The sequence below is a fragment of the Hoplias malabaricus genome, chromosome 17, assembly GCF_029633855.1.
Source record: "Hoplias malabaricus isolate fHopMal1 chromosome 17, fHopMal1.hap1, whole genome shotgun sequence".
In the NCBI taxonomy this organism is placed as follows: Eukaryota; Metazoa; Chordata; class Actinopteri; order Characiformes; family Erythrinidae; genus Hoplias; species Hoplias malabaricus.
In genome coordinates, this window is record NC_089816.1 from 32,979,522 (window position 1) to 32,998,862 (window position 19,341).

A 19,341-nucleotide genomic window follows, 5' to 3' on the forward strand; every position below is an offset into this window, starting at 1 on the left:
AATTCCAACCCTGTGGTGGTCTCACTGGGGTCCTGGCCGCTGAAGAACATGGTGAGAGGGTATGCAGCACAACAGATGGACTAGTCGATAAGTGCACGTCGGTGTACGCTCAGTGGAGCTGATACTATATAAAATTATGTCAGCTCTGTGTTATTTTGAGGTTCTGAACTGAAGAAGTGGCGTTCAGAAACCGGACCAACCTTTATCCTGAGGTTTCTTTGTTTTTGTTCTTGTTTTTCTGGTTCCTCATTTGAGGTTTGTACCACAGCTGTTTTCTTGAAGAGAAACTACATCTCCACCCCACTGTACTCTCCATCTCTCAGCGCTCGAGCTACAGAGGAGTCGGACACACTTAACTGCTTTACAGGACACAGTTTTATTGAGAACGCCAGGGCACTGAAACAACACACTGATCACAGCAAGGTCGGCTAGAGTCGTGCCCTCTCTGTAGGACCATGGTCAGATAAAACAGATAAAGAGGCTCTTAAAGTCTTCATTCTTGTTAAAATATAAAAACCGGCCGAGTGAGTTGTATCCACGAGGGGTTAAACATTCTGGTTGAGCATAAAAAGCGTCCGAAAAATAAACGTGAACTTTATTCAGCACTGAATACTGACAAATTACAAATTCAGCAAGCAATAAAAAGGTCTTTGTCCCAAGATTTTAATCGTTTAAGAAAACCCTTAGTTATCAAAGCTTAAGAAAAAACAAAATGGCAGTTTAGCTGGTATTTCCTTTTACTTTATTGGTCTGGGCTCTTTGGCTTTTAATCTATATCTAGAAGAAAAGTAAACACGTTAAACAATAGTAGAAATAGGCTGGTGGCACACCCTGAAATAGCTCCGTAGTGATTAATTATCTTGATGATTAAAGGAACTCTTGTATTTTTACCTTAGAATTACAGCTTTAAAATAACTGTGATGCTCCACTGAGCTGTAACAGGGAGAACAGAGCCTCTGTCGTTGCTACTCAGAGCTGCAGAAACTGTGATATTAAGCTTTAGGATGAGGGTAGAAAGCCTTGTTGGACAGTGCTGTAAAAATTACTTCCACACCGCAACTGTAGAGGGAGCCCTGGAGCAATGATACAGAATCTTCCCTAGTGTTCCTTTAAATGGACAAGGCTCACGGCTGCTCACTAGTGAGAACCCCTGGACAAAATGCGCATTTCTGAATTGCACATAGTCACTTTAAAAAGGCCCCTTGGTAGCAATTCTCCACCGTCGGTCCGTACTGCTCCCTGACACACTGTCAAAATGAAAGCATGCAAATCAGCAGAGTTCACGGGAACATAAACAAAATATGTACAATTCAAGACATGATTCGCTTGGCAACAGGTTTGAGGAGTATTTTTCGAGACGACGGAGAGTTCAACACCGTGCCTCCCGTGTCCTCACATACGCTACATGTCCAAATGTCTGTAGACATCTCTTGTTCTTTAACTAGTGAATTCAGCTTCTTTAAAAAGGTGCAAACTGGTCACAGCGTGTGTCATTTATGTAGAAAAACATGGAACAAAAAAAACAGGATGCTCTGGAACAGCTACCCATAAATATAAAGTAGTTATGTAAGATCAGGGATAGAGCATTGGATATAGACCTAGGAAAACAGACACATGGAGTTGTATAGGTGATCTATACTCCTCCAACCATAGGGTGTCCACAAACATATGGCCATGTAGAGTATACGGTCAGGGATTTCACAGTACAGCCAGACAACACAGGCTTCAAGTCAAGCTTGTTCCATAATCCCACCCCACTGTGTGCAATCTACAAAAGACAAAAATAAACTATGTCCAGTTTGAGTCATATTCATACATTCAGAAGCCATTTTCTGTGATTATGTGCGTTCCAAAACCGACAAACTCTGGACCTGGTCAGACCTGAAGATACAGTGCAGCCTGTAACGTGACTGATCACTGTGGGAAAGATGCTCACCCAATCTATTTGCATTGTGTGGGTTAAGGACCTTTATTCTGGAGAGAGATTAAACGGAATAATGATGTGAACAAGATGAGGGTGGATACCGTCCCTTCAAAAGGGCACGTAACATGAAAAAATAGATTTGCAGACTCCCCCAATCAAACAACGCTACACAGCTGAAGACTGTGTGAAAAAACCGCTGCTGCTTTTCAAATTCTGCTGCTGAAACAATGCTAATACAGAGCTCAACACCCTGGGAGGAGAACACAATGCACAAGTCTGTTACGTTGGCTACCAGAACCCCACAGTGGCTCGCATCGCATTCACCGAGGAGGGGGCCCATGCTGCCCAGAGAGCCAGCGAGGCCTAATGGACTCCCAGCCTTAGATGGTTGAAGCGTCGACCGATGGAACTTGCGATCTCTAATGATCAGCATTTCAGTTAAAGAAACATCTTCTGTAGCATGTAAACACTGAAAGTTTGAACATACCATTCTCTTCCCACTTCATAAACCCGTCTTAATTAAAGGCACAGTAACAAAAGCAGCCTGTTTATAGCTAAGGGATAATGTGAAGTTGGCAAATGATCGTGTAAATTAATTATGACCTGTACATGAAACAACACACGGGACCTTTACAAAAACATCAAGCATAGCCACTTAAACATCTGCTTTATAAACAACAGCTCAGAAAAAGGTACACCAAGTAATATTTTCTTTATAATAACGAGCTGCAGTGTCACTGATACGAAGCGCCACAGCATACGAAGAATCAAAATTTACTTGAGCGCTATAAGCCTGGGCAGCATGGTGGCGCAGCAGGTAGTGTCACAGTCACACAGGGACCTGGAGGTTGTAGGTTCAATTCCCGCTCCGGGTGACTGTGAGGGATGTGGTGTGTTCTCTCTGTGTCTGCGTGGGTTTCCTCCGGGTGACTGTCTGTGAGGAGTGTGGTGTGTTCTCTCTGTGTCCGCGTGGGTTTCCTCCGGGTGACTGTCTGTGAGGAGTGTGGTGTGTTCTCCCTGTGTCTGCGTGGTTTTCCTCCCACAGTCCAAAAACCACACATTGGTAGGTGGATTGGCGACTCAAAAGTGTGTGTGGGAGTGAATGTGTGTTGCCCTGTGAAGGACTGGTGCCCCCTCCAGGGTGTGTTCCTGCCTTGCGCCCAATGATTCCAGGTAGGCCCTGGACCCACCATGACCCTGAACTGGATAAGGGTTACAGATAATGAATGAATGAATGCTATAAGCCCCCTCTGCTGGAGAATATACAGCCTGCTAAATGTGAAGGAGTGAGTTACCAGCCATGTCCATAAGGTGCTCCACGACTAAATGAAGCGAACACAGCCTGAATAATGAGCTGTGGCGGTTTTTGTCGCTGACAGTAGTACCCTATTCCTCCTGCTGTTTTAAAGTCATCCAGAAAACCAGTACATACTGAAAAAAGAAGTGAAAATATTACTTGTCGTACCTTTACAGAGTTCTGCTTGGCCTACATTATCAAACCATGTGGCTAGATTTGACAAAGGAATTCCCCACAGAAAGCTCCTTAAGTCTGAGACAGTGTTTTGGCAGGTAATGGTCAGGTGGTGTGACATGAAACAGAAGAATTGGGCCTCATTGTGGTAACCACAGTCAAACTCAACCCTCGATTCTCCTCGTGATGAAGGCCAAGGGAACTGAACATCCATTTGAAACCGGTTGCAGGACTGTCCTTTGCAGGAATACAAGGATTTGAATCCTTTTCTCCTTTAGAATTTGACTTTCATTGTAGTTTAATTCGATTTGATGCACCACAAAGGGTTTCTGTTTTAAAGAAGTACCACAGAGGACCCACTTGTGTTTTTCTTTAGAACCTTTCAGTGCACGGCTCTTTATAACGTTCAGACTCTTCACAGTGGTGAGAGGAACATGGGGCACTCGGTCATGAATGGAGTTTATGAAGCTAGATGCATTTCAGGCACTAAATTTTATAAAAATTAAAAACACTATTAAACGTCATCTGAGGTCTTTGCATCATCTGATAACTTCCAATAAACTCATCATGCGTCTAGTGCCATTCACCACCACTGAAGAGCCCACACCGAGTTTCTCTAGGATGAAGATCACGTCAAAACTAACCCACGTGGAATGGTTTTATTTACACCAGTATGATTCAGTTATGTGGAAACTGAGAAATAATCAGCAAATTCCCCTTGAATCCAACAACCAAACCGTTACTAAGTCCCCAATAAAAATAGTTCAGTTCTTAAAAATCTTTGCTCTTTATTGATTATGTTTTGGGAAGTGGAATATTCAGTCCCCTTGGATGCACTGCAGAGGAGATCCAAAATACTCAAAAGTTCTGTTTCTCTCAAACTGCACAGTTTGCATTAATCGTATATTAAATGCAACAAGTTCCAGTCCAGCCTCAACCTGTGAGGTGTGTCTGGAAAAGCCATGCTGCATCTTGACCAGGCTTCCATCACATTTGGAGCAAACAAAAGCAGAAACCGCCACCATTCACAATGTAACTATAAACAAATCATTTTAAATCCCCTAAATTATCAGTTAACAGATATGTGCTTCCTCAGAGACAAGCCTCTGCTTCTTTTCAAACGGCTGCTAACGCAATGCCACAGCTCAATTCATTGGAGGAGCAGGCAAACTGCCCAGATCTGTCACATCTACCAACACCATGAGCAACGATATGGTTGAATAGAAGGGACCAATTGTGCTCTGTATGACATTACTAGGAATCAAAATCTCCTGATGGTAGGGCCAATGCTTAAGCCCAGTTTATATTTCTGCGTCGACCCTACGCCATAGGCAACGCGTCAACGCGTACCCGTAGCCTATGGCATAGCCTGATGCATGCCTCTCCAAATATGTAATTACGCATCACGTGAAAAAAAAAAAACAAAAAAAAAACAAAAAGTCAATGAGAAGCGTTTCTACGTGGGGAAAAATGTGACGGCTTTGTACAAGTTACTTTCCTGGCACCTCATGTACACTATGCTCTGTCCCAAACAATGACCTACTTATAAAAGTAATTCTACTACACCACTACAGTGTGTACTACAGAGTTTAAAGGAAAATATTTGAGAGTCACCCTAGTGGTGTGGCGGTGTAATTGCAGAACAACGTAGACACAAATGCAGAAGTTTAAACGTTTGCAATGGCATAGGGCTCTCGCATAGACTCTGCATCGCGTTGAATCAACGCAGAAGTATAAATCAACCTTCAGAGAGAGACGACATATGGTTGTTAACACTGGTTATCAGAAGAGGCACACAAATGCTGTTGTTTCAGGTGAAAAGAAAAATAAAATAAAAAAAAAGAAAAACAACACAGTTCCCCTCAGTTCTTCAATAACCTGAGGCACCTTAGCATTAGTCAAGGTTCACATTTAAAAATGGCACAAACTGACAGAACATTTGGTCGATGATTCAAAATTTCAATATATAACTTAAAAATGTAGGATTCTTAAAAACCACATATAAAAATTGCACTCTAATTCTGACTGCGCATCTAGATTACATCTGCATCAGACAAAACTGATTCGGGCCAAGTTTCTTAAACTACCAGATACAGGTAAAGGCTGGCTGTGTTCCACTGAAGCACTGTAAAACCAGTCCAGAAGAGAAGTGGTTAACCTCATGTGAATTCTGCCTTAAAACCAGAACCAGTGCCTGTTTTTGTGAAAATGATGCTGGATCGTTTCTCCTGGTCGAAGGGGAAGTTTTGGCTGGGCAGTTTCTGTTGTTAGCAGGTCTCAAGGCGAGAAAAGCACAGAACCGATGTAGTCGACTGTGGTTTTGTTGAGGAGCATGGCCACATGCTCGTTTCCAGGCAGCTCCATGAGCGTGACCGGCTGTTTCTGCAGGTCCTTCCAGCGTTTGCACTGGACGGCGCTGATTACGTTGACCGTTCCGTCTCCGTCTCCATTGTTCACTGTGCTGGGCTCAGCGTCGGGGAAGGTGATGTAGCTGTAGCTCTCGGCCGTGGGGATGCCAGTGCCGTAAAGGCAGTGCAGGGGCACCCCGGGGGGATCGAGAGCGCTGACCAGCGGCTCGGTGTCCTGCCTCATCGCCCAGCCCTCCTCGAAGCCGATATCTTTGAAGAAGTGCTGGTAGTCATTGACGGTGTAGTTGGCGTTGGGAGTGGACACCAGCACCATGTTGTTCGGCCACGTGTGAGCGTACGGGAAGAGCCAGGCAGTGGACACTGCCGTACGCTGCTGAGAACGGATCTTCAGAGGGCTGATCACTGGAATACGGTTGTTATCACCTACAAGGAAACCAAATCTGGATCAGCAAACCTTTAAAGGAACGCTATGTAATATTTTTACCTTAAAGTTACAGCTTCAAAATCGGTGTGATGCTCCACTGAGCTGTAATAGGGAGAATAGAGCCTCTGTCATTGCTATTCCAGGCTCAGCACTGTAGAAACTGCACTATGAACTTTTGGAACAGGGGGTATCTCTGTATACCTTTGATGTTGATTGCTATGTCCTTGCAATTAATAAATAACTTCAGTATTTTCTGATTAAGATTATTAATACATGCATAAGCCTAGACTTAGAATAAATATAATTAAGAGTGTAGACTGCATACATTAACGGTGCCAGTGGGGTTAGGATTTACAAAGAAGAGGAGTAAAGACCTCACTTTTGAGGCGTCCAGAGACAAAACACAGACAAAAAGGAAGTAAATTATGACTACTGATAAAATCTGGGTTGCTGGTAGTCGGTCCTTACCGCTCGCCATAACCCTGAGGGTCTTGGCCACACCTGCCCATGGTGGCCCCAGGGACACGAAGGCTTTAATGTATTTGTCCTTCCAGGCCTGATTTTGATGGTTGAGGAAGTACAGTGCGTACATGTTGCCCATACTGTGAGCTATAAGGACCACAGGACCCCCGTACTTGTCGGCCATCTCCTCGATCATCTTCGTTAAATTTGAGAAGTACTCCTTATTCTCATCTGTCAGAAGGAATAAAGCATATCATCGCTATAAAGTTTTATTTGAAAACACAGCTGTACAGAACAGATCTCAATATTTAGAAAGTGAAGGTGTGGAAAAATTGTGGCATGAGATTTTCACGTTTTCACTCTCAGCTCCTATTTGAGGTTTTTGGTTTAAAAAACAGAAAGCAGCAGTGAAATCCACACAGATGCTGTTCACAACTAATTCTGTGATTTTCTGTTCCTTTTAAAAAACATAAGTTGAGCTGATCGTTCTTTTGTGGGAAGTCAGATGAGCGAAAGTGTTCAAAGACCCTTCACAGGAAGCTCAGACTGACAGCTGCATGTCTGATTAGAATTAGAATCACTTTATTGGCCACTGTGCTTACACACAGAGGAAATTGTTCTCTGCATTTAACCCAATCCGGGCAGTGAAACACATTTACACACACACTAGTGAACACTAGGGGGCAGTGAGCACATGCCCGGGGCGGTGGGCACCCGAGGCACGGGGCCCGAGGAGCAATTGGGGGTTAGGTGCCTTAGGCTCTGGGGATGCTTCAATCTCCACTACACAGTATTCTCTGAACTCATATTTTTTTAAATTAAGCCCTGCTTTTCATATATATATATATATATATATATATATATATATATATATATATATATATATATATATATAAAAAAAAGCTTACTTGGAGCTTTTCTCCAGTCGTAGGGCGCACCACGGACGTCTTCATCTCGTTTATAGCCCCAATCCACCATCTGCTGCACTATAGTAAAGAAATACATGCCTACAAAGACACAGACAAACAAAGTAATACATGAAGCACGTGTACATGGCTATAGTTCTCTAGAAAAATGTATTAATAACAACATCATTTGCTTTTGGAAGCCTGTTTTCAGCAGGGACCGCTCAGGGTGAGCAGCAGCCACTCACCCACACTGCGTTTGCTCGGGTCCAGATATTCAAGACCGAACGTCTGGCCGAAGCCAGGAACTCGAATATCCACACCAGGAGGAGCCTCCGTCAGATGAGTGGAGACATTGTAGATCAGCCTGATGCACAAAACAAAAAACACAAGAGGGATGGCTTTTAAAAGGAGTGGATTCACAATGTAGCAACAGTTGCCCTGTTTGGTAAAAGTCAAATAAACTGTTTTCCCCAGGTGCAGCGGATGGACAACAGCATGCCTGGAGTTAGAATTTTGCTTCTTTAGATTAGAACTCTCTCAAATCACATCTGGTTTTTAAAGAATGCAGAACAGAGGGGTCACTGCTTAAGAATGCAGTGGGACTCATTTATACATTCACTCATTGTCTGGAACCCTTATCCAGTTCAGGGTCGTGGTGGGTCCGAAGCCTACCCGGAATCACTGGGCGCAAGGCAGGAATACACCCTGGAGGGGGCGCCAGTCCTTCACAGGGCGACACACAAACACACACTTTTGAGTCACCAATCCACCTACCACCGTGTGTTTTTGGACCGTATGAGGAAACCGGAGCACCCGGAGGAAACCCACACAGACACAGGGAGAACACACCACACTCCTCACAGACAGTCACCCGGAGGAAACCCACACAGACACAGGAAGAACACACCACACTCCTCACAGACAGTCACCCTGGGGAAACCCACGCAGACACAGGGAGAACACACCACACTCCTCACAGACAGTCACCCGGAGGAAACCCACGCAGACAAAGGGAGAACACCCCACACTCAAACACTAAAATATTGCAGTTTTCTCAATTTTTTTTCCCAGGTCCCTGGATCTGTGTGACCGCAGCACCATGCCGCCACAGTGGGATTCACTGAACTGTAAAACCAACATAACTGCATTGTATAAAAAAGGTAGATGAGTACAGTGTTATAAAGCACTTCCAGTTTGAGATTGAACGTGCAAATAGGTCAGTGCAGTTTTAATAAAACATTTTTTACACAACAGGGTTTTAAAGCTTAAGCATATTTGTAAGTGAATATATGAATATTTTGGCATGGACTTAGATGCTTTGGACGACTATTCGCTTCAAGTGTTTGTTAGCCCTGTAGCTCTAGGTCTAACCAGTGCAAAACTCAGACTCAAAAAATGTTGTTTGATCAAGTGTATCTCAAGTCAATGGAAATCCACTAAACTATTAGCAGACAATTGAAATCATACTTCATATGTGATTGTTATCATTAATACAGAATGACATCTTGTTCTCTGGACATATCGTTTCCCAACTCTAGCCCTCAGAGTACCACAGCTCTCTGAATGTGGTGCTTGATAAAAATGAAGGTGGGTGCAATCGAGAACGGTTTAGAGTTCTGTTTGTAATGTCATAAGACGAAATCAAATGAAGCAAGAAACAAAAGCAGAAACTACATTTGCAAAACCTGACCGTTGGTTTCCCTAGGCATTTATATGTACTCAATATCCTTAGAGGCCATTTACTCAATTTCCTAAAGCCAGGGGGGCCATAGTGAAACTTGGAACAGTACAGTTTCAGAACCAACAGAACAAAGAACATTCTTCTCAGCCTGGGTGCAAAGGGGTGTATGGAGTTGTGTGTTCACAAGACATTCCTATGACATTAAAGCCTGATTTGGCCAGCTTCAATACATCTCCCTGATCATCTGGAAATACTAAACCCTTCACTCAGCTCAGACCGGCTTACTGCAACTGTGATCATTAACCTGAACCACTTCCTGTAGAGATTCTGAACAGCCTCATATTATATAATAAAGCAATAAGCCACAAGATTGGGCGGCATGGCGGGTGGTGTCTTTGTCACAGCTCCAGGGACCTGGAGGTTGTGGGTTCGAGTCCTGCTCCGGGTGACTGTCTGTGACGAGTGTGGTTTGTTCTCCCTGCGTCTGTGTGGGTTTCCTCCGGGTAACTGTCTGTGAGGAGTGTGGTGTGTTCTCCCTGCGTCTGTGTGGGTTTCCTCCGGGTAACTGTCTGTGAGGAGTGTGGTGTGTTCTCCCTGCGTCTGTGTGGGTTTCCTCCGGGTAACTGTCTGTGAGGAGTGTGGTGTGTTCTCCCTGCGTCTGCGTGGGTTTCCTCCAGGTGACTGTCTGTGAGGAGTGTGGTGTGTTCTCTCTGTGTCTGCGTGGGTTTCCTCCGGGTGACTGTATGTGAGGAGTGTGGTGTGTTCTCCCTGTGTCTGCGTGGGTTTCCTCCCACGGTCCAAAAACACACGTTGGTAGGTGGATTGGCGACTCAAAAAAGTGTCCATAGTTGTGAGCGTGTGTTACCCTGTAAAAGACTGGCGCCCCCTCCAGGGTGTGTTCCTGCCATGCGCCCAGTGATTCCGGGTAGGCTCCGGACCCACTGCCACCCCGAATTGGATAAGCGCTTACAGACAAAGAATGAACGAATAAGCCACAAGAAGTTGTGTGTATTGCATTTATATCACGACGAAGGATTTTTCTGGCAGAACATAAAGTGCCAAAAACTTCATTCCCGGTGATTATTAAAAAAAAATTAATGTAAATAATAAAACAAACAAAATATAAATATTTAAAAATAATTATTTTTAAATAAACAAAATCACTAATGTCTCAGCAGGTCTGTCCCCTCAGCTTCTCACCTCATGTTATCAATCCAGCAGTCGATAGCCACAGGCACCAGCAGTTCCAGATTAAGCCACAGCGTGAAGTACTCATCCGTCTTCTTGTAGCATATATAATGGACGACACTCGGCTTGTCCAGCTTCGCCTCCAGCTGGTTCCCGAGATCCCCTGGAACTGCAGAGCAAGAGTGTTTAAAGGATCTGAGGGCACTGTTTTGAATGAGAAGATGAAATCTGACTTTTCATTCATGTGAATATACTAAGACATATTACAGTAACGCTACGTAAAGTCTGATGTGTTTAGAACGATGAACAGAGCTGTAAATAATATTTTTTTTAAAAACTGAGAAAACTGCAGATACTTTTTATCTTTGGGTTCAAATCAATTTAAATATTTCTATGTGACGTGTAACCGGACCTCAAGCAGAAAATCTATCAAGAAATTGCTGTAAAGAAAAGCTATTAAGATATATTAGCAGCACATATACACTCCATCTTGGTACTCCACTGTAGTCAATATAAAAACGCCACACACACACACACACACACACACACACACACACACACACACACACACACACACACACACACACACACACACACACACACACACACACACACACACACACACACACACACACACACACACACACACACACACACACACACACACACACACACACACACACACACACACACACACACACACACACACACACACACACACACACACACACACACACACACACACACACACACACACACACACACACACACACACACACACACACACACACACACACACGACGTGTCAACGAGTGTTTTTAGACTGTGGGATGAAACTGGAGCACATGGAGGAAGCCTACGCCGACACTGGGGGAACACGTTACACACAGACAGGACAGTGACCCAAGGTGAGGACTGAATCCAGGACACAATTGTGACAGCAGCAATAGTTGTAGTGTCACTGTGCACCGCACACAAGCTACGCTCAAACTAAACCAACACACAAACCACACTATGATAGGAGGTCATGATAAAACATCATATGTTTTGTTTTATTGCAACACCCCAAACATGCATGATCTTTGTCAAAGCGTGCATTTAAATAATCATATCAGCAATCAATTATCTGAATTAGATCGGGCCTGGTCTCAAAGGCTTTAAGAGAATGTCTCAGATCATTCATCAAAGCTAATACTCTCCACCAAAACGTAGAACTGACAAGCTTAGTGTGATAATTACCATCTCTGACTTCTTATCAGACGATGATCAAAGACACAACAGACCAGATCAGCCTGATATGTCTCACTGTGGTCACAACTACATTTCCACTTATTCAAACGGACCCCGGACTGTTTGCGAACACGAGTGCTGGCTTTCTTGTGAGCGCTGAGACCACAAAAGCCACGGAAGCTGCAGGATTAGCTTCTTTTCACTCACCACGCTTATCAGCGTAAGGTGCAAACAGTGGCCTTGCGCCTGATAACGTAGTCAAGATACTTTTCATTGACTTCTTTTCTGTAAAATACAACCCACCCCCAGGTTATCTTAGGTCTTTTGTAGTCGTGATTAATGCTGTCACTGGTCATTCAATTTTCATTCATTAATTACGTTTCAGGTCAGTCATATATTACAGGTGTGATACTGATCCCTTCATCACGTTTCCTGAAAGAAAAAGGCTGTAACACTATCTTAGTGTGATTTCTACATTCCTACAGCGAGTTTGAATAGTACAGTGTAATGTGTAAGACAGCACTGTAGGAATATTATACAGAATATTGTACAGATATTCCGCCCGTGGATCAGTTGTGGGTTCGGTGCCTTGCGCAAGGACCCTTCAGCCGTGGACTGAGTCCTGTTCCTTCACTCCCACCGCCCCCAACTTTCCTGCAGGTCGTGGGAACCAAACCAATGAACTTCTGGCCCTAAGCCCTCTTCTCTAACCTGTAGGCCACGGCTGCCCAATCGTATAGCAGATGCAATGCTTCATATGAAGCCACTGTATGGGTCACAGTTCAAGACAAATGGTGGTAGGAATAAGTGTCTGCCTTTATGATCTTCTTGGTGAGTCCTGTGATGAAATGTATAATGTAGCCCCAATATATTTCAATCAAATGTTGGTATTTAAATCCTGCTGTTGTTGAATAAACAGATCTTAGGGTGGAGTAATCTATTTAATAAACCATCAGGGAGGGTGCTGCGTTTCACATTTTCATGAAACAAGCAACGCTTGCAGTGTCCAAGTTCCTACACTGGTTGTTTGCCTTGGGGCACAGACGTAATACAATCTTTCAGCCAGAAGAATATGAAGAGTCTGACCTGATGGTGGCGAGGGCTGGGTGAATGAAAACATATCAGTATTGGGAGATGTAAATAAAACATGCAAAGTATTAGCATCAGCTCATAATGTACGGCCAAAGAGAGACAAATCCCAAATAGCTTTCTGTTAAACTTCCACCTGGATGAGGAACTGATGTCTCCGAGACGCAGCCTAATTCATGATCCAAATTACAATTGTGTCACTAACTCAGACACAAGAGCACCAGGTATCTATTTCTGCTTTTTTAAAATACATCAAACAGGGAACTGCATGTACTCTACGTTAGAGTTGGTCAACAATGATATTGTATAATCCTGATTAATTACATCCGCTTTTCTGAGTATATCGTAGATAGGGTCAGAATATAGTGAATAGTGACAAACTATATGTACATTATATAGTGCATATTTAGCCTTATTTAATAGGGTTTACACTGTGTCATTTGGAAATGAATGTACCCCATTTTTGAGGCTTTTCATTCATCTGTTTAAATTTTACATTTCTGAAAAACTACATTTTGTGACACACCACACTCCTCACCGACAGTCGCCCGGAGGAAACCCACACAGACACAGAGAGAACACACCACACTCCTCACAGACAGTCACCCGGAGGAAACCCACGCAGACACAGAGAGAACACACCACACTCCTCACAGACAGTCACCTGGAGGAAACTCACTCAGACACAGAGAGAACACACCACACTCCTCACAGACAGTCGCCCGGAGGAAACTCACTCAGACACAGGGAGAACACACCACACTCCTCACAGTCAGTCGCCCGGAGGAAACCCACGCAGACACAGGGGAAGCACACCACACTCCTCACAGACAGTCACCCGGAGGAAACCCACACAGACACAGAGAGAACACACCACACTCCTCACAGACAGTCACCCGGAGGAAACCCACACAGACACAGAGAGAACACACCACACTCCTCACAGACAGTCACCCGGAGGAAACCCACGCAGACACAGAAAGAACACACCACACTCCTCACAGACAGTCACCCGGAGGAAACCTACGCAGACACAGGGAGAACACACCACACTCCTCACAGACAGTCGCCCAGAGGAAACTCACGCAGACACAGGGAGAACACACCACGCTCCTCACAGACAGTCACCCGGAGGAAACCCACACAGACACAGGGAGAACACACCACGCTCCTCACAGACAGTCACCCGGAGGAAACTCACTCAGACACAGGGAGAACACACCACACTCCTCACAGTCAGTCGCCCAGAGGAAACCCACGCAGACACAGGGAGAACACACCACACTCCTCACAGACAGTCACCCGGAGGAAACCCACTCAGACACAGGGAGAACACACCACACTCCTCACAGTCAGTCGCCCAGAGGAAACCCACGCAGACACAGGGAGAACACACCACACTCCTCACAGACAGTCACCCGGAGCGGGACTAGAAACCACAACCTCCAGGACCCTACCAAAAGGTTGAATACATGTCTAGGATTTTTCAGCAGGTTTTAGCAATTCACTACAATGTAGCTAAACTTGCTATTTTAAAATAAGGAATGTAAAAATGTATATATTTATAAATTATGCTCCACTTATTCATTATTTTCCCAGTTGAATTCTACTTCGAATTCAAGGAACCCCACTTTTAATAAAATGTTTTTATAAACTTAAATAAACAAGGCTGATGTTTCCAAAGTCAGCGTATGAGCCGTTTAAAGACCCCTTGGAGTCAAAATCCAGTGTTTAAACTTGTCAGCATTTCTACATGATGGCATTTATGAGCGAAACAAGCAGTCAGCGCTTTGCTGAGTTTTTCTACTTCCAAAGACAAGACACTCTCCAACACCCTCCTACAGACAGTCTGGGTTTGTCTTGTCCAACCAAACTTGCAGGATGTTAATTGTCTATACTGAATGAAGAAGAAGGTGAAGGTTACATCTAATTTTAATGTTGAGAAATGTAAATTGAGCAGACACTAAAGGGACAAGACGTTTTGTTTCCAGTCCTACACACACACTGTAATTCCATGTGGTTTTAATACCACAAATAAAGTCACCAGCTTTGACAACGACTTTTCACAAACTGTTTGAAAAAATTGGGCCTGAAGCTGCTGTTTAAAACCTGTAAACAGACATTTGTTTCAGATCAGACCGAGTCACAGTCACAGTCTGATTTCTCCTCGGTCATATGACCGAGTCATATGAGCTCCCCTCGCTAAGACATAAACAAGAGGTAAACATTAACCTCAGCCAGGCTTCCTCACATCTCAAGAGGACCGGGCTTTAAATATAACCAAAGCAACACGAATTAGAGTTCCCTTTTTTAAAAGAAAGCCCATTTTTACTGTGGGACTGTGGGGTGGGTAATGTGTGGTAAGCCACATTAAAGTTCCTCAGCTAAACAACGTTACACAGCGACACACCAGTACTGTATTAAACCCTGACAGACGGGTTTATCTTCCTAAATCCACATCAAAAATGATTCATATTTCTTTCAACGGCTGCATTTTCATTCCACATCAACAATGAGACTGAAGTCGGTTTCATTTTCTCCAGCTTCTTTTTGGAATGATCCGTTCCACCTTAAATGCAACTGTTTATACGCGAGTGCTCGAGGCTCCAGAATGGAGGTGCTGCGTATTTAAGGTGGACAGGTGAATTCTAAAATGTAAGCTAGAAAACAAGCAAATCAGCTAACTTTCAAGTGAATATATATAGTCAGAAAAACACCTAGGATGTGTAAAATGGGGAAATATTGGTCAAAAGTGGACAATTCAGGCCAAAAAATGTCAATTTAAAACTGTAATTACATGACAACCTTCACTTTTGGCTTATTTTAATGGACTCTTGTCCTCTTGCTTGTGCTTTAATATTGAAACGTCCAAATGACCGTTAAAATCGGAATAAAACTGAAGACGTGTTCTTTACTGTCCGGGAATAAACAAAATAAACCGTGAAAATGTTCGGGAAAACATATTTAACAGAGTTCCACTCGTGAGTTACCTGTAAATATATAGTGTGCTTATTAACTGAGTAATTTCTGTGCTGTTCAGTACTCACTCAGTACCACAGGAGGTCTGTTGGAGCAGGGCTTGGACCCGGAGCAGCGCAGAGAAGCTCCGGAGGCGAAACACAGCAGCAAGAACAGCGGCACCGAACCGAGCACAACCCGGCCCAAAGTCACCATCTTCGGCTCTAGCAGGGTTAGGTTCCCGAGGGCTAACTCGCCTGGTGATAAAACAAAGTCATAGTGAAATGCTGGAGTCTAAAATACCCGCTGAACCGATGACAGATCCAAATAGTGCCCGGTTGTCCACGCAACAAGCGGGGTTTATAGCGCCGAGGACCGAGCGACCGCCTCAACCGCTCGCCGATGTCATCGAGCCCGGGGGCGGAGACTCTGAGGACCTCGGGTGCTAGCTGAGAAACTGCTGATTGATTAGCATGATAACACCGTGGTGTTTCAGTCCAAAACCTATCAAAGACCAGGTTCATGTGCGTTAAACACTCATAACATTAGAATGACCCCCACTTTTTCACTTTATCTGTAATTTATACGAATTAATTTACAGACTCTGCTCTGTTTTAACAGTCATTTATCAGGACAATATTTCTCTGTATGAACTCAACAGCACAGTCCTACAACAAATCTCAGCTGGTTGTAATCAAGAGTCCTTCAACTTGCTCTCTTTAACAATTTGTAACTCTATGAATACATTACACATTGAGGCTTTAATGATGAAGACGATAAACAGGGCTTCACATAGTCTTAACCAATGCCACTCTTCAACCCAAATAAAATAGCATGCTCTTAATAAACCAAACAAATGTTTAAAGCAACAAAATGGTTAAGAAAGTAGACCAGAAAATACCCTGCATATTTTATTTTTACACCTCTAGGATGAATAAAAAATAGGGGATTCATGAATTGACTTTATTCATTCATTCATTCATTCATTATCTGTAACCTTTATCCAGTTCAGGGTCGCGGTGGGTCCAGAGCCTACCTGGAATCACTGGGCGCAAGGCAGGAATACACCCTGGAGGGGGCGCCAGTCCTTCACAGGGCAACACACACACACACCTACGAACACTTCTGAGTCGCCAATCCACCTACCAACATGTGTTTTTGGACTGTGGGAGGAAACCGGAGCACCCGAAGGAAACCCACACAGACACAGGGAGAACACACCACACTCCTCACAGACAGTCACCCGGAGGAAACCCACGCAGACACAGGGAGAACACACCACACTCCTCACAGACAGTCACCCGGAGGAAACCCACGCAGACACAGGGAGAACACACCACACTCCTCACAGACAGTCACCCGGAGCAGGAATCGAACCCACAACCTCCAGGTCCCTGGAGCTGTGCGACTGTGACACTACCTGCTGCACCAACGTGCCGCCCTGAATTTACTTTAAAGGAATTAAAATCTTTCCTAGTGTTTAACGTCCTACATTTTTATTTCATCGTCAGACTTAGAACAATCTTGCACACAACACAACTGCTTTTCCCCCAGTAAAAGGAAACAAATGAAAAAGAAGATGCTATGAGTTTAGTTAAAGTACAGCCTGGGCCACAGTGTACTACCAAAATGGTGGTAACAGCAAACTTCTCATTCGTAGATCACCCAGTCGCACTCACTTTGTGGTGGTGTTTTAGTGTGTGTTGCTGCTACAAGTGGATCAGAACCAGCACAACAGCTTGAAACTTGAAAATCAAATTAGAGTTCCCCATCATACTGCAGTGGATCTTAGTCATTTTAGCCTCCATCAGGAGAGAAAATTAACTTCTCTTTTTTGGGATCGTTTTGGTCTAAACTCAAATGCTACAGTTCCAGAATAAGAAGTGTGGGCAACAGCCTGAAATACAGGGATGCAAATAAGCTGTTTTAGCAAGTCATGCTGATCTATAAATGTATATTTTTGTTTGCCGACACTTCACTTTTAGTCACTGGTCATAAGATCAAAATATGACGCCTCCTTAAACCTCTCATGATCTCTGGCACAAACATAAATAAACATCTATTTATTTATTACAAGTGGCAATAAAAAGTGACTAAATCTGTTTGTATGAGAATGGACACTTGTTGGAATATTCTCAGTTATTGTTTGTGTTTAGTAGTTTTTTATGATAAACCAGAATGTTAGAAGAAAACAGTGGTCCACACTTCAGTTCCTGTGCTGACACATGCTGCAGGTTCTAATACGTTTCAGTGCCGTTCTAGAAGTTACTCGTCAACCCAATTTCATTTCCAACAAAAGTTCAACGTCTGTCCAACGTTGAAGCGTGATGTCAAGGCAACGTTGGTTTTAGACGTCAACCCAATTTCATTTCCAACAAAAGTTCAACGTCTGTCCAACGTTGAAGCGTGATGTCAAGGCAACGTTGGGTTTAGACGTCAACCCAATTTCATTTCCAACAAAAGTTCAACGCTGTCCAACGTTGAAGCGTGATGTCAAGGCAACGTTGTGTTTAGACGTCAACCCGATTTTCATTTCCAACAAAAATTCAACGTCTGACCAATGTTGAAGGGTGATGTCAAGGCAACGTTGGGTTTAGACGTCAACCCAATTTTTATTTCCAACAACAATTCAACATCTGTCCAACATTGAAACATGTTGTCAAAGCAACGTTGGGTTTAGACATCAACCCAATTTTCATTTCCACCAAAAATTCAATGTCTGACCAACGTTGAAGCGTGTTGTCAAGGCAACGTTGGGTTTAGATGTCAACCCGATTTTAATTTCCACCAAAAATTCAACGTCTGTCCAACGTTGAAGCGTGTTGTCAAGGCAACGTTGGGTTTAGACGTCAACCCGATTTTAATTTCCAACTAAAACTCAATGTCTGTCCAACGTTAGAGACCAACGCCTTATAGACGTCAAATTGATGTCATGTGCCTGCTGGGTCTGTGCTGAAGTTATTTTTGAGTTGTTAATTTTGGGCTAAATTTGAGATGATTTTGGGTTGTGTTTGATTTATTTGTACAGCAATTATCATACTTTCACTTCAATGTGGATTTAAACACTGTACACATCTGATTGTTACTCTAAAGAGAAGTGTATGTGTAGGAACCCTCGTGAAAATAATGTATGAGACATTTTACTAAAGGCGGAATTTGTTAATTTGTTGGCACTTTTTCATTCATTGATCTTTATAAGTGTTGGGTCGAGAGCCAACCCAGAATTATTGAGCGCAAGGCAGGGAAACACCCAGGACAGTCCCCCAGTCCATCACAGGGAATCACACTCACTTACTCACACTGGTGGACAATTTCACACTGTCATCTAGTCACACACCGTGTTCACACTGTTCACACAGTCACACCTGTGGTTGATTTCACAGAGCTAAGCCACCTACCAACGAGTGTTTGGACTATGGGAGGAACCTGGAGCACCCAGAATAAACTCACAGAAACGCAGGGTGAACACACCACACTCCTCACAGACAGTGACCGAACTATTTAAGATGATTTTGAAAATCACACCAAGGTAATTATTAAATAAAGAGAGAAAGTGCAGTAACATAAGTTAAAATGCATTCTCTGTCCTTCAGGAGATCACCAGTTTGACTGATGATGATACCCCCACCAGGGGGCA

General features: G+C 43.6%; 1 protein-coding gene across 1 annotated transcript; it reads right to left on the reverse strand.

Annotated features, from left to right (window-relative positions):
• Positions 1-364: 364 nt before the first annotated feature.
• Positions 365-16,246, reverse strand: pla2g15 (phospholipase A2, group XV). Its single transcript, XM_066648793.1, has 6 exons — positions 15,794-16,246; positions 10,440-10,596; positions 7,804-7,922; positions 7,559-7,657; positions 6,657-6,881; positions 365-6,187 (listed from the first exon to the last, which is right to left on the reverse strand). The coding sequence occupies exons 1-6, from the start codon at positions 15,918-15,920 to the stop codon at positions 5,673-5,675; spliced, it is 1,242 nt and encodes a 413-aa protein (XP_066504890.1). The 5' UTR covers positions 15,921-16,246; the 3' UTR covers positions 365-5,672.
• Between the last annotated feature and the right edge of the window lie 3,095 nt (positions 16,247-19,341).